The 16,229-nt window shown below is 43.9% G+C and overlaps 1 protein-coding gene across 1 annotated transcript; it reads right to left on the bottom strand.

The window, feature by feature from the left end:
* Positions 1-10,711: 10,711 nt before the first annotated feature.
* LOC138295897 (uncharacterized) lies at positions 10,712-15,438 on the bottom strand. The gene is made up of 2 exons (XM_069234508.1): positions 14,070-15,438; positions 10,712-11,092 (listed from the first exon to the last, which is right to left on the bottom strand). The coding sequence occupies exons 1-2, from the start codon at positions 15,406-15,408 to the stop codon at positions 11,058-11,060; spliced, it is 1,374 nt and encodes a 457-aa protein (XP_069090609.1). The 5' UTR covers positions 15,409-15,438; the 3' UTR covers positions 10,712-11,057.
* Positions 15,439-16,229: the final 791 nt, after the last annotated feature.

Here is a 16,229-nt window from a genome sequence, read left to right as displayed (position 1 = left end):
GTTCTTGAGAGCCCCTTGGGCATCATCTACATGTGCATCAGATGCCATACTATAATAGACTGTTAAAGCAATCACAATCTTTTAATGTCCAACTGTAATAGCTTCTCCTTATCAACTAACCGCCCCCCCATCTGGTCCTCTTGTAAGGCTAGTTTCCTAAGAAACTGTGTAGTAATTGCACTTTAGTCCGAGCCTCGTTAAGAGGTTTTATGCATGCACAAGTACCTTCTTGACAAGCTTTCTGTCAGCTCTTGGGACCAGTCCATCATTTATTAGATCTCCTGTAAGGTCTACTTATCGAGACACTGTTTAGTAATTGAACTTTAATTTGGACTCTGGACCTTTGTTAGCTCTTCAGGGCCTTCCCTCCTAGAGACGTTGTGCACACTTATGGGGCTGGTCTTGCACTCGATCTAAGGCTAAACATTGCACCCTTGTTTTATGTACTGTTTTACCATCTACTTCTTAAATGTTTGCACTTTTTATATTTCTTGTATTTCAGTGATTTCTAAATTTATTTTGGTTTCAGGCGTTTTGGCCTTTGTAATCACTGATGTATTACTGACAAGCAAAAGTGCACTAATGGTTTTTATTATAATGATTTTAAATAAATGCAAAATTTAAGAATTATCTATCTGTCTTTCTACTAACACTTCTCAGAAGTGATTCTGTACTTTTCATGGACAGTGCAAAGATTGGCCAGTAGTGCAATACTTTTATTGCTCATTTCCAATACGTTGGAGGAGGGCTTCTCTACATTTATTGCATATTACCAACACTTCTCAGCAAAGCTCCTGCACTTATGTTGTTCATTATCAACACTTCTTTGCAGAATCAAACTACTTTAAATGGGACAGCCTCAACAACCACTTCCCTGTGGGATTTCCTGTATTTTGTGGACAGTACCAACATTTCACTGGGGTTGATTAAACAAATACTAATTAGCAATGAGTTTGAATCATTGAATGTTATGCTACGTTAAGTGGTATTTGGAAAGCACAGATACTGTTGACATCTGAGGGTTGTTTATTTTATGCTGCAGTGTCAAAAAAGAGTGCCCATATTTATGCTATTGTGTCCTAATGCCCATGTCTCTGCACCCCAGTGTATGGATCTGATTCACAAAGGTAACTTACACTTTTGAGTAATTCAACTTTTGACTATGTTCACTACTTTTTGGCTATTCATAAAATTTTTCGTGTCACATGTCTGCACCAAACTATAAGGCCAGGGAGCTAAACACTTTTTAATAATTCACACTTTTTAGTAAGTTTAATGTTTTTGGCTATTCAAAAAATAACAGTGTAACTACACTCGAACTTTGTGAAAAGCCAAGTAGTAAACTGACTCAAAAGTGTGAATTACACAAAAGTTAAAGTTAACTTAGTGAATCAGGCACCTATAAATCTTCCTAGTGTACCACTCTCACTCTGTTAAGAGTTTTTGACTGAACTATTGTCAAAGTTCCAATGTCCCAGTGTGATGTATCTTTGTCTAGCTCTCTGTACTTCCCCTCTACCATTGCCCTGGTCTAAGGTCACGTCTTGGAATTTGTGACTCTGTGTTCCAGTGTCTCTACACCAGTGCACATTTCTTCATGTCCCAAAGTTTGTGTGTAATTTTACTGGACTCAATGTAACCCTATCTCATTGCAATTATCTCTCACTGCTCAATTGTGTTTTCCTGCTCTCCCTATGTCTCCCATATACATGTCTTTCAATGTCCATGTGTACCTATCTTCCTTTTTTTCTCCATTTCCATCTTCCCATGTCACTGTCCATACGTCTCGATTTCCTTCTGTCTTCCTGTGTTTGTTTTTTCATATGTTTCCCTGTATGAGTTGATGCCCTTGTGTCTGATGCACGTTTCTCATGTCATTTTCCCTGTGTTTCTCCGCGTCCCTGTGTTCGCCATTCATCACTCTGTTTGTGTATGCCTGTGTCTTCTCACCTCTGTCGATTTCCATGTCCTCCCATGTAAGTCTACCCCGTCTTGATATCAGTAACTACCTCAGTCCATAATTCCCCTTGTCTCATCTACAGTGGCTGACTGCAACAGATCAGCAAAACAAAGGGGCATATTTACATGCCCCTAGCACCACCAGAGCATCACTTTTAGCGATGCTTCGGTGGCGCTGTGCACTGCGCCATATTTACAAGGCAGCGCTAAGCCACTTCTCATTTCTCCTCGTTTTTGCTTCTTGCAGCACACATAGAAAGAGCAAAAGGCTGTTAATGATTGTTAATGTGCAGGAAGGTGTCCCTTCCTGCACATAAACAATCATTCAATAATGACAATTTGCTACTTCTATGTGTGCAGCATTTTGCAGCACACAGAGGGGCTCATTCTGAGCCCGGCGGGCGGCGGGAGCCGCCCGCCTGGAGGGAGCCGCCAAATGGCCGCTCCGCCATTCTGGCTTTCCCGCTGGGCTGGCGGGCGACCGGCAGAGGGCCGCCCGCCAGCCCAGCGGGAAACCCCTCCCCACGAGGAAGCCGGCTCCGAATGGAGCCGGCGGAGTGGGTATGTTCGACGGGTGCAGTGGCTGAAATACAAAGTGGGGCCCTCTTACGGGGGCCCCTGAAGTGCCCATGCCATTGGCATGGGCACTGCAGGGGCCCCCAGGGGCCCCACGACACCCCTCACCGTCATCCTGTTCCTGGGGGTCGGAGCCGACAGGAACAGGATGGCGGTGAGGGGGTCGGAATCCCCCATGGCGGCGCAGCTGGGGGATTCCCAGGGCAGCGGAAAACCGCCGGGAGACCGCCGGTTTTCCTTGTCTGACCGCGGCCAAACCACTGCGGTCAGAATGCCCTGCGGGGCACCGCCAGCCTGTTGGCGGTGCTCCCGCATCCCCGGCCGGGGTCGGAATGACCCCCAGAGTGCCAAATCGCCATTGTAGATTGTTTATGTGCAGGAAGGGACACCTTCCTGCACATAAACAATTATTCCCTTCAACGCAGGCACCCTTGCACTATGGTGCAGGGATGCCTGCGTTGGCAGCTAAATGTAGTGCCAGCACTAGGGGAAACCCAGGGGTGCATCGTATTTTTGTAAATACAGCGCATCCTTGCATTTCAGAACTGACGCAGCAGGGTGCTGCCAATTTTGATGCAGCACTACGCTGCACCAGTTCTATATCAATATGCCCCGAAATTCTATCATCTGGTCGGTGAAGCAGAGACCTATAATTTCCAAGAACAGCAGGACGTTGTACTGAAAACACGCTAATTGTAGCAGGAGCTTCTCGAACACGAGGTACTTTATTCAGAAACATGTTTGCAGGACCTGTGATGACTGCATTGCAGAAACCAGGATTGATAGGGATTTGTAGACTAATAGTGAAGAGTGCTGATAAAGCAACTTGCTCAAACTGCAAAATGTTTTTGCTTAGTGCAGAACACTCAGGGGGTCATTCGGACTTCTGCCGGCCGCGGTAACTGCGGTGCCGGCGGGAGCCGCCAGAATACCGCTGCGCGGTCAGAAGACCGCCGCGGTTATTCTGTGTTTCCCGCTGGGCTGGCGGGCGACCGCCAGAAGGCCGCCCGACAGCCCAGCGGGAAACCCCTTCCCACGAGGAAGCCGGCTCCGAATGGAGCCGGCGGAGTGGGAAGGGTGCGACGGGTGCAGTAGCACCCGTCGCGATTTTCAGTGTCTGCATGGCAGACACTAAAAATCTTTTAGGGGCCCTCTTACGGGAGGATGGCGGTGAGGGGGTCAGAATCCCCATGGCGGCGCAGGAGGATTCCACAGGGCAGCGGAAAACCGGTGGGAGACCGTCGGTTTTCCGTCTCTGACCGCGGCCATACCGCCGCGGTCAGAATGCCCTTGGGAGCACCGCCAGCCTGGCGGTGCTCCCGCGGTCCCCGGCCCTGGCGGTCCATGACCGCCAGGGTCAGAATGACCGCCTCAGTTACAATCCAGGTGACAAGGTGCAAAATTAAGCAATTTACATTATCCTGTCCAAAGTAACAGACACACAGAGACTCAGATTTCTGAGAAATCATTAATTTTACTATTCGTGTGAATGTTCAACTGATTCTGATTTGTCAAATTCCGATCGCTGCTGTGCCCATTACCTCTTCGCTAAACATTTTACCATTTTAAGCCAAATATTTAACATTTCAATTTCATTAACTAGCAACTTGCAGCGTCACAGCATTGTATATGTGGAAAGAGGGCCAAGTATGATAAATATATATTGCTATAAAACAGAAAGTAGTCTTCAAATTAAGGGGGTTATTACAACTTTGGAGGAGGTGTTAATCCGTCCCAAAAGTGACAGTAAAGTGACGGATATACCACCAGCCGTATTACGAGTCCATTATATCCGATAGAACTCGTAATACGGCTGGTGGTATATCCGTCATTTTACAGTCACTTTTGGTACGGATTAACACCTCCTCCAAAGTTGTAATAACCCCCTAAGTGATATAAGTAGGTGCACTTGATTTCTGTTGTTGGACATCTGCCTCTAAAGTACTCTTAATCGTATTGCAAAGTAAATAATAAAGAAATGTAGATCTGAAAATGTTAGTTTTCCACGTGAGAGCATGCTTAAACTGATGTGATGTAATTACTGCAAGAATACAGTTTAATATAAGCCAGAATTTTAGTTGCTAACCTCGTCTGCAAACGGCTTCAATTGGGGAGGGTGTAGACATCAGAACTAAACTCCCATGTGTTCTCCCCCTCCACAGCTGCAGGGGGTCTCCCTTAAATTAATTGCTGCTCTGTGAGTGCTGGTGTCAGGGGGAGAAACAGGTCTGAATGGGGCTAGGAGAATCATGCTCCCGGCCTATTTTGTATGCTGAACTTGAAATAGTGCATATTTTTACCTCATTCTTAGCCACAGTCTGACAACAGAGTCTGTCAGAACAGACCCTCACCCGCAACTCTACCTGAGTATGGGGAGGGCTGTCTCAAAGAATTGGTCACTGTAGAGTTTCTTATCTTTGGCGGCAGTATTACATGAAATTTTTCACCCACAGTCATACATTACCTACAGCTGGAGAACTAGTTAAAATCAGGTATCTGCTAACGTGCATACATCCAACATTTTTCTGTTACTGTGTGACATCATCCAAATTTCATACATTTTTCGACTAACTTCATTTTCTAATTTTATTTCCACTCAGTCACATAAGGACTTGGGGGTTAGAGTGACGTGCATTATTTACCTATTGCCTGCCCCCGTTTTCTGAACTAGTTATAATTTGTGTTAGAAATGGGGTTTCTGGTTGGCTAGGGTATGCACCTAAGCCAGGCAGAACCCAACCACTCTAGTCAGGGCCAGGGAGTTACACGTCCAAGATAACCCCCTCACACCCTCTTGGTAGCTTGGCACGATCAGTCAGGCCTAACCTGGAGGCAATGTGTAAAGCATTTGCACAACACACACAACACATGTGACGCAATATGTACATCACAAAGTAAACACAACACTGAGCTATGTAAAAATAAACTGTATTGCACAAAACATAATTAGACCAAACATTATACATCACTAATACCCTGCTACCTTAGCAGTTGTCAGAATGTTACACAAGTTACTAATACTCTGCAAGAATCAGCAGTTGTCACAATAGAACACGTAAGTACTCAGGATTCTGCAACATAAGCAGTAGTCAGGATTTACAATAAAGAAATATATGTACTTGTCATGAACACCTCATAAATATCCATAAAAGGAATTATTAGAGAACTTGTGGCAAGTCATAATAACATATATCAGCATGTCATGCCCACAAAAGGAGGATCAACACTTATATTTGTCATCATACAAAAGAAAAACAGGTTTGTATGACAATCCTAGCTAGTCCAGTATAGGCAACTACTAATTAGGTTAGACTTGTGAACAAGTACCTGTTTTTGAGGGTGCAAATGGCACTTCCTGTGCCACGAATGTCACTAGAGGGGCCCCCGGTGCACCTAGGTGCAAAGCGGGGGCCACGCGTTGATTCTGGGGGGAGTGTGGCAGTATGCACCCCTCCGGTGCTGAGTGTCGGGTCCTCTCTTGGGGCCCGCGCCTAAATCAGGTGCTGACACATTCGATGGGCCCCCCATGGGTCACCACTGACCCTCTTGCGGGGGCCACCAAACTACAGATGGCAAAAAGTTACTGGAGAGTTTGCGCCCCTAAGGCAGTGGCCGGGGGGAAAGGAACTCCCTTTCCGTCCCCGTGCCCTGCAACATTGGAGGCAGCTGCCCTCATCCTTGGTGCGGCTGCCTAAGTGAAGAGTGGAGCAGGGGCCTCTGATGAGGCTTCCCTCCTGCTCTGAGGCGGCCGCACCCAACACGTTGTGCAAGCCGCTCTTCTGCCCTTCCCGGGCTGCTGTGTGTGCAGGCTCCAAGGAAGGTGTCTGCTGGTGCCCTGGGGCGCATCTTAGAATGCACTTCGCCCCGTGGGCACGGTTGGAGTGCGTTCGCTCCTTTCTTTCTATTGTTGGTGCCATGGGGGCACTTGTTGAGCGCGACACACTCGTAATGTAGAAGCACCTGGACTACGCAGTGAAGTTGTGCAGCAAGGGAGCGCTTCTTCAAAGCGCTTAGTGCACGTCTATTAGCCTGGGTCGCAGCAGTGAGACTATTTCACGGCAACTGCGCTCTGGAAGTGCCGGGGGTGCAGAAAAGGGCTCTCCAGGCACTGCAGAGGCAGAAACGAAGCACTCCTCGTGCTTTTGGAAAGTACAGTGGTCAGGGGCCACAGCACCCTACTCCTGGAGACAGAAAGAGGGAGAACACACGGCTATCAGGCCCCAACAACAGGTCAGCACAAGGGATGCAGATGATGGCAGTTCCTCCTAGTGACCAGGCAGGTCACAGGTCAGCACAGCAGCAGCAGTCCAAGGTGGGTCCTGGTGAGTCCATTCAACAGCGTCCTGTGTCCAGTTCCAAGTATGCTTCCCATGCACTCAGTTTACAATGTGTTCCACAATGAGGAGGAGAGGGTGTTTCATCCAGTTACTCCTGGTTCTGGGAGTGCCCCTTCTCTCCTCCAGCACAGGCTCCAAACATCAGTGGGGGGTAAACGACCCTATTGTGTGAGGCCAGGGCACAGCCTTTATAAATGCAGGTGTATCCCACATCTCCCTCCTCTCAGCCCAGGAAGACTATTCAGAATATAGATGCACCTCTGTGACACGTCCACCCTCCCTGTGTACAGGCTGTCTGAAAAGTATGCACAAAGCCCAACTGTCAGTCTGCCAAGACGTGGATTGGAGTCAAGCTGCAAAACAACAGAGTCATAAGCACAGAGAAATGCTCACTTTCTAGAAGTGGCATTTCTGTAATAGTAATAAAAAATATAATATACTTACACCACTTAGCAGTGTTTCTTACCGCCATTACAATCATACCAAACATACCTACGCTACCCCTCAAAAATCAGGCAATACCGCTTACACATAAGGCAGGGCATTTCTAATGCAATCCTATGAGAAGGCAGCACTCACAGCAGTGAGACACCTAGTTAGTCTGTTTGTCACTACCAGGACAGGCCACATTACTAGGCACATGTCCTGCCTTCTACATACATGACACCCTGCCAATAGGGCTAGCTAGGGCGTACCTTAGGGGTGATTTACATGTAGTAAAGGGGGAGTTCTGGACCTAGCAAGTAAATTTAGATGCCAGGTCCCTGTGGCAGAAAACTGCGCACACAGGCCCTGTGCTAACAGGCATGAGATAGGTTTGAAAGACTATTTAAGTGGGTGGCGCAAACAGCGCTGCAGGCCCACTAGTAGCATTTAATTTACAGGCCCTGGGTATAGGGATACCACTTTACAAGGGACTTATATGTAAATTAAATATGCCAATTAGGTATAAGCTAATCATACCAATTTACAAGGGAGAGCACATGCACTTTAGCACTGATTAGCTGTGAAAAAGTGCTCAGAGTCATAACGTCAGCCAACAATGGTCAGAAAAATAAGGAGGAAAAAAGGCAAAAAGTCTGGTGAACGACCCTGTAAAAGGGCCAGGTCCAACAATTTGATACAATTTATCTTCTAATATCAATACTTTCTCACTCAATGAGGCCCCAGGTTTTACAGATGCAAATTATGTGCATTCTTATTTGCTTTCATTTTGTGTTTTACTATTTTTTATTTCAATACGGTTTTATTGATTTTGGTGAAAAACAGCATAAGGGAAACATAATAGCAAAGAGCAAAAGAATAATAATTACATGTCCTAAATTATCCATAATAACGGAAATAGCTCACCTAACCTGTGCAGAGAGAGGGAGAGGAGAGGAAGAAAGGAGGAATGAGATAAAGGGAGGAGAAGGTAAGGGATAGCATGTATAGTGCATCTTTTATGAAGAATCAGGGTGGGTTAATCTTTTGCAGGTACAAATGGAGTTTGGACCAAACAAGGCAAGATGAGTTTTTGCTGAAAGACTTGGTTATTGAGGCTATTATCAGCGCTTCTGGCAAATCAAACCAAGCCCACAACATATGGAAGGATATGTTATTATAGTTTTTCCAGTTGGCTAGAACTGTTTTGACGCCTATGGTGATGAAGATATCTATGAGAAAACAATCCCATGTAGATAGTGAAGATATTGTAGTTTGGTTTGATGAGCCGTTTATGCTTAATGCAACTATTGTAATTGTTAAAGATAGTTGTATATTGAATGTATTACATAATGTTCATTCAATAGTTTGCCAGAATTGGGTAGTGGGACTGCAGAAAAATAAGAGATGTTCCAAATAACCCAAGGGGTGTTGGTAGTGCCAACAAGCTGCTGAAGATGTAAGGCCTCTTTTGTGTAAATGTTCCGGAGTACAAAATGCTCTATATGTTGTCCATAGCTTGCATTTTAGGATAGGAGGTGATATTGTATGTTGCAGCATGTTTTTCTAGATTTTAAGCCATTGTCAAGATGTTACGGGAGTAATATCGTGATTAATACAGGATTTAGTCCACTTATTTTGAATATCTTCTGTGAGTGTAGGGAAGGATTTTTTTCTGTAAATTATAAATATTGAAACTTCGTGGTCTTTGGAGAATAAGTTTTGGAGAAAGTTTAGGCAATCAGTTTGTGAGTTGTTTTTTAATTCTTAAGGGTGACTTTGAGGGACAAAAATTTATCGAAATCAATTGGATGGAGATTATATTTGGAGGATAGTGTGGAAAAAAGTAATTGGATTTTCGGTGTGTTTGATGTCTTTAATATATAATATGAGGCCCTATGTTCCCAGAGGGAAGAATTAGGTTTCAGTTTGATTTCTGGGTTGAACCAAAGGGAGGCCAGTTAGGAGCCTTTAATTTTGTGATAAAAACATTTGTCTAATTTTTTGATGGCAAAGACGGCGTCCTTAAGAATTTGATGAGTGTGCTACTTTGATATGTATGATTGTAACAGCCCTTATAGGAGATAAAGGGGAAATACTATTTGAGTCATTGGTTTTACTATTACTTTCATTTTTCCTTTGTCAAAACATTAGGAGATTCTTAGGCCCAAATGTAAGAAAAGTGGCGCTGCATTATAAGCAGCACCACTTTTCTTGTGCCCATCAGTGCCACCCTAATGGCACCAGGTGTGCGCTGTATTAAACACATGGCACACCATGGCGCAGGTTGGGGACAATAGAGTCAAAACTTTTGACCCTGTTGTAGTACATTGCAGGATTAGCGCCAAACATTTTGGAGCTAATCCTGCAAGGTACATGGGTGCCCATGGTAAATAATGATGTGCCCCGTTTTTAAAAATAGCCGCTACAAATGGCGCAGTGGAATGTCATAGATTCCACTGCGCCATTTTTGCAGTCTCCCTAACAGGGAACGCCTCCTTGCATACATTATGCCTGGCGCAGGCATAATGTGGCGCAAGGGGTTACAAAGTGGCGCAATGCCACATTAGCGTCATAAAAAATTATGCTAATGTGGGGCAAGGAGGAGCTAGGCCCTCTTAAATTTGGGCCTTGGTACCTTGTGTGCAGTGTCCAATATTCCCAAACATGTGCGAGAAAATGCCTCATGCATAGATTTAATAGTACACGTGCATCATGCTTAGCTTCAGTACTGAGACTAGTGCACACCTTCATGACAGAAGCTTCAAGCAAACCGATGTTCATAATAGCAAACGCCATCATGTGGTTTCTGTGGATTATTTGCATATTTCAACTCCATTCATAAACTGTTGTGCCAAGATATACATGCGTTCCTCAAAATCAGTATATGTCGTCACTGTTGAATACGGTTTTAACCATTGCCTTTCCTTGTCAATGCCCGAGGAACGGGGGTTTCGTTTTCCCTGAGCGGACACAGTTCATTGCATTTAATTACCTACAGTGTAAAATCACTTTACAGCAGGAGACGTAGGCCCTGGATATGAGTTTTTAGGGATTCAATTGGCGCGAACGAGAAGTTCCAGGCCGAATCTTCTGACTAAGGCAGTGTTATAGCCTTTACGAAACCTTCTGGATGGTTCAGAGACAGATTCACTAGGTCAAGCCTGACTAAATATGTCCCTGGGAAAAGATCTACAATGCAGGAATTACCTACAAAATCAGTGGTACAGCACGATTGCCCCCGGTAATTCCACATTCTGCAGGGAAGAACTCATAATTCCAACTGTAATTTCATAACTCAAAATTATACCCGCAGTGTCATGATTTGCGGTGCAATACTACTGCATTAGAATGTAGATTTTCCAAGTAGTTTATGATGGAAAGTCTTAATTTTATTAAAGACACGGAGGCGAGTATTATGCTTTCTTTTCCTGCTTTATTTTAAATAGCAGCCAAGAGGAAAAGCACCAATCCCAGAGGATTGCAAACAAGCAACCAATGGGATAACGAAACTAAGAACGTTGACCAATCAATGCAGTGCATCACATAAGGTATACCTATCCTGACTGCAGGCAGCCCTCTTTTCGGTTGCGAGACAGTCAAGAAACAGATTTAAACAAAGGTACTATACAACAAATCAAACATATTGCTAGAATTAGAGCAAAAAAGTCTTGAATTCTGTCCAAATTAGGAGTGTACAGGTCCGAGGTTAGTGAAAGACGTGGTGAACAAGATCCTCGTGAAGGAAAGGTATCCGCTGACTTAAGTTGAGGAGGATGTTGAAGCGTTGGTATTGGCTAGAAAGGGAGGGAGATAACAAGATTAATACAATAAGTGGTGGGATAATACTCGCCTCCGTGTCTTTAATAAAATTAAGACTTTCCATCATAAACTACTTGGAAAATCTACATTTTATGACAAGACCGGAGGCTCCTATTATGCTTGTTTAAAGCATGTCAATTACAATAGAAGTTGCTGAATTAACAGGTTTACAATAAAATGTACGAAAAGTAGAATCATTAGACCAATCTGCCGATCTTAGAATATCCTCCAATCTTGAACCAGCCCAAAAGGCTTTTGATGCCATGGCACCTCTAGCAGAATGGGCGCCAAATTTTGAAGTATCAATGCCCGCTAGAGACATTACCCATTTGACCCAACTAGCCAAGGTAGGAGAAGAGACCGGTTTATAAGGTTTCCTAAAGGAGATTAACAGTTGGGAATCAGAAGATGTTCTAAGATCGGCCGTTTTTTGTTCATAAACCTTTAAACAGTTTCCTACGCAGAGTTTTGGTTGATTTGGAAAAAAGGGATAAAACACAGAGGTAATATTGTTTTTGGTACGACGGGACACATTGAACAGAATACCAGACGGAGTGAATTGACGAGCCGAGATATCTAAGGCTTTTACATCTGACAAACGTTTTATAGAGACAAGACACAGCAACATTGTTAATTTGGCTGAAAGCATTTTCAGAGATAAGGAGTCATTATCTTGCCAAGAGATAAACATTTGAAGGACTAGGTTGACGTCCCATATGGTGGAGTATTTGGGAATTGATGGATTGGAAAATTTCACTCCTTTTAATAGACAACAAATCATAGGATGTTCTTCTACTGATTTCCCGTTTATAAGAGGAAGATGTAGCGACAATGCTGATCTATATAGATTAATGGTTCTGTAAGATTTGCCTGCGCTAGCCTGAGAGGCAAGGAAATTAGCTATTAAGGTTAGATCTGTTGAAAAGGGATCGCATGATTTTCCCAGACACCAGCTAGACCAGATAGACCAAGCTGACTTGTATGCTTTGGAAGTGCCTGGAGCCCAGGAGCTGTTGATATAAGCTGAAGCTTCGAGTGAAATTCCTGGATAAGACGATGAAGACCTGAGACTTTCCAAGCGGATAGAAACAGGGTTTTGTTGACAATGAGATCGTGGGGAAGACCTTGAGGATTGAGAAGTAGTGAGGGAAAGGAGGGTAGCAGGACGGGAAAGTCGACGGCTAACTCCAGGAGAGTGGGAAACCATACTTGAGCTTGCCAGAACGGGACTATTAAGACTATAGTGGCTTTTTGTCATCGGAGATGATTGAGGACTCTGTTTATCATTATGAACGGAGGGAATGCATAGTGCGTTGCAGGATGCCACTGTTGGAGAAAGGCATCGGTCGCTAACGCATGAGGGTCTGGTCTCCAGCTGAAGAAACGAGGTAGTTGAGTGTTCAGACGGGATGCAAACAGGTCTGTGTGGAAGGGACCCCATTTGTGATGGATAGAGTTGAAAACTGAAGAGTGAAGTTTCCAGTCGCTGTAATCTGAAAGGTGACGAGAAAACCAATCTGATACTGAGTTGAGAGAACCTGGTAAGTATTCTGCTTGAACTGAAATTTTTCTGTGAAGGCAGAAATCCCAAAAGCTTTTTGCTAGTTCTGCTAGTGGTTTGGATTTAGTACCGCCAAGGTGATTTATATATCTTACCGCTGTAAGATTGTCCATACGAAGAAGTACGGAACAAGAAACTTTGTTTTTTGTGAAAGTCCTTATTGCAAAGGATCCTCCAAGCATCTCTAAATAATTGATGTGCAATGAAGACTCCTGTCGAGACCATGTGCCTCCAGTCGATACGTGACCACACCTTGCGCCCCAACCTGTTAGGCTTGCATCGGATTCTAACACAAGATCTGGGACTGAGGCAAAGATGGTCCTGCCGTTCCAGGCTTCGAGGTGATCCAGCCACCATTGGAGTTCTGTACGGGATTCGAGATCGAGGGGGATGAAATCTGAATAAGCAAGACCCTTGCGAAGATGACGAATTTTTAAACTCTGAAGAGCCCGATAGTGAAGAGGACCTGGAAAGATTGCTTGAATTGAAGAAGAAAGAAGACCTACAATTCTTGCAAGAGACCTGAGGGAGAGAGAAGTCTGCTGTAAAGATAGGGTTATCTCGGATTTGATGTGTTTTATTTTTGAGATCGGGAGTTGAAGGAGACCTTGAGGGGAATTGATCAGGAATCCTAAGAATTCCATCTCCTGTGAAGGGGTAAAAATTGACTTCTGCTGATTTACTAGAAAGCCTAGGTCTGAAAGAAGAGAGATGGTGTAAGCGAGTTGGGACTTCAGAATAGAAATGTCTTGATGCATTAGAAGAATATCGTCTAAGTATATTATTAATCTGAAACCTTGAGATCGAAGAAGAGCTACTATAGGTTTCATTAGCTTGGTGAAACACCAAGGTGCTGAAGAGAGACCGAAGGGAAGACAAGTAAATTGATAGGTATTGAGATTCCATTGAAATTGAAGAAACTTTCTGTGAGAGTAGTGAACTGGAACTGTTAGGTACGCGTCTTGGCGATCTAGACGGACCATCCAGTCGTTGAGCAATAGGGAATCTCGTAGATGGAGAATGGTTTCCATCTTGAAGTGTCTGTATACAACAAAGTGATTGAGTTGCCTGAGATTGATGAAAGGTCTGATTTTCTTGTTTTTTCTTATTACTAAAAACAGTGGGCTTATGAAGCCTGAAGGAAGGGGAAATGCCGGTTGAATAGCCTGTTTTTGATGGAGCTCTTGTATTTCTGCAGAGATTAAGTCTGACAATTCTTTTGAAAATTTGAGAGGGAGCAGTGGGAAGTTTTGATAGGGAATCTCGTAAAATTCTATTAAATAACCTTTGATTGTGTTGAGTACCCAGGGATCTGAGGTAATCTCTATCCATTTGTGGAGAAACAATTTTTGACGACCCCCTACAGAAGGATGGCCAGAAGGAAGGTTTACCTGAATTGTTGTAGGATCTGCGTTGGCTCCTCCCTCTGTATCCTCTGGAGTGCTGGGGATAGAACTGGGGACGAAAGTCTTGTTGCTGTTGTTGCTGGTGAGCAAATGATGCTCTGAAGCCTTGGTTTCTGGAAGGGCGGTCGGTGGAGCGGCTTCTGCCTCTACCGGCCCTGACAAAAACCCGAGAATTAAAAACCTTTTTAAGTGATTGTTGGGCTTTGTTAATTGAAGCAAAAGTGGTAACATATTTACTTAGTTCCTTGATGAAATTGTCCCAGAACAGTAAGCCATCGGCTTTAGCTCCTGGATCTTTAGGCGCCAAATTTGCAAGTTTAGGGTCCAGTTTAAGCAGAAGACCTTTACGGCGTTCATGCGTCATGGCTGAGTTGGCATTACCCAACAAGCAAAAAGCTCTCTGAATCCAGAGAGAGAGTTCTTCTGGGTCAATAGACTCATCATTGGTTCTAGCTGATTCAGCTAAATCAAAAATGCGGGATAACGGTCCGACCAGATCCAGTACTTTATCTTGACATAGAGCCCATGCTCTGTCCACCCCTTTGCGTAGGTCTTTGCCAAAGTTGGAGAAGAATGTTAGGAGGGACCGGTCTATGGCAGGGGTATCGATAATGTGTAACGGGAGAGAAGGTCTGGGACATTCAGCTCGTAGTCTTGAACGAACTTGTTTGTCTAGAGGAGGTCGCAATTTAGCTAAAATATATTTTGCTACATGATTGGAGGGAACCCATTCTGTAGAATTAGGATGGTGGATTAGCCCAGGGTCAAACATGAGGTTGCCGTCAGAATCTAAGAGGGGGGCATGGGATTGGCTAGATGAAGTTAATTTTGATTTTTTAGGGAGAGGTCCGATCCAAAAATTAGAGTAGTTATCGTCCTCAATGTCTGACGAGGAGACATTAGAGTCAGCATCGTCGTCGGTATCTTTAATATCCTCAATCACAATTTTTTGGGTCTTGGGGACATTTTTTGACTTACTTTTACATTTTTGACCCAAATTTTTATTCCCCTCCGAACTGGGAGGCCTTTGAGGGACTTTGTCCTCTATCCCGTGTGAGTTTGACTCACCAACCATAAGCGCAGACGAGTCGTTAGACTGACTTTGAGAAGCCTCCGGGGCTTTGCGCTTTCTGCTTTCCCCCGCAGAATGGGCCTTTTGTGATTGGGATAAACATGAGGACATAGTGCACTGAATTTGTTTGGAAATTTTATCCATAGAAGCAGAAACTGCTTTTTTAACAGAGGATTGAATGAAGTTATTTAAATTATAGGAGAAATCTTCTTCAGAATCTTCATTAGATTTGAAATAATCTGAGAAATCCATAGCTATGGAGAGTGAGAGAAAAAAGGTATTTAAAACTGTATTTAAAAGGATTAAATGTAAATAACAAGTTTAAAGATTAATGGAGTGTGACTCACCAAGAGAAAATCAGGGAAATCCTTGAAAAGAATAAATGCCGGTGGAGGGTAACTGAAAAAATCAATAAAGCTTTCAAGCTTTAACTTGTGGCTGATTAATGTTTCAACGCGAGTCTAATAGAAAGTCAATAAGAGCTTTCAAGCTCTTGACTTGTGTCTGTAAAGCGGAGCGAAAAGAGGAAGTGAAACCAGCTGAAAAAATCAATAAAAGCTTTCAAAGCTTTTATCCCACGGCTCTCCAGAATGAAAGGAATGTAGTCCTCCTGAAGCCTGCTGCCAAATGGAGGTCGCGTCAGCCGGCGTTCAAGATAGAACGTTCACCGCAGCGCGCCTCACGAGCCGAAATGACTGAAAGAAAATTAAGCGTTTACGCGCTAAACAATTCAACAAAACAGATACACGCTGGACACAATACAATAAATAGAACAATACGCTTATAAATAGAGATGGAAAATAATATATATATAAGGTAAAGACAAATATTATGAGGAGCAATGAAAGATATACTTATCTTGACTGCGAGCAGCAAGAAAAGAGGGCTGCCTGCAGTCAGGATAGGTATACCTTATGTGATGCACTGCATTGATTGGTCAACGTTCTTAGTTTCGTTATCCCATTGGTTGCTTGTTTGCAATCCTCTGGGATTGGTGCTTTTCCTCTTGGCTGCTATTTAAAATAAAGCAGGAAAAGAAAGCATAATAGGAGCCTCCGGTCTTGTCATAAAAT

Source organism: Pleurodeles waltl, chromosome 5, assembly GCF_031143425.1.
Source record: "Pleurodeles waltl isolate 20211129_DDA chromosome 5, aPleWal1.hap1.20221129, whole genome shotgun sequence".
In the NCBI taxonomy this organism is placed as follows: domain Eukaryota; kingdom Metazoa; phylum Chordata; class Amphibia; order Caudata; family Salamandridae; genus Pleurodeles; species Pleurodeles waltl.
The sequence above is the reverse complement of the archived record's forward strand: the minus strand, read 5'-3'. Positions and strand labels throughout refer to the sequence as shown.

What these genes read in the sequence shown, in the direction of transcription:
- LOC138295897 (XM_069234508.1), bottom strand. Translation starts at nt 15,408, where the DNA reads ATGGATTTCTCAGATTATTTCAAATCTAATGAAGATTCTGAAGAAGAT. An exon ending in CAGATCCTACAACAATTCAG is followed by an intron (nt 11,093 to 14,069) that starts GTAAACCTTCCT and finishes CTCCCTTTCTAG; the next exon opens with CCAATACCAACGCTTCAACA.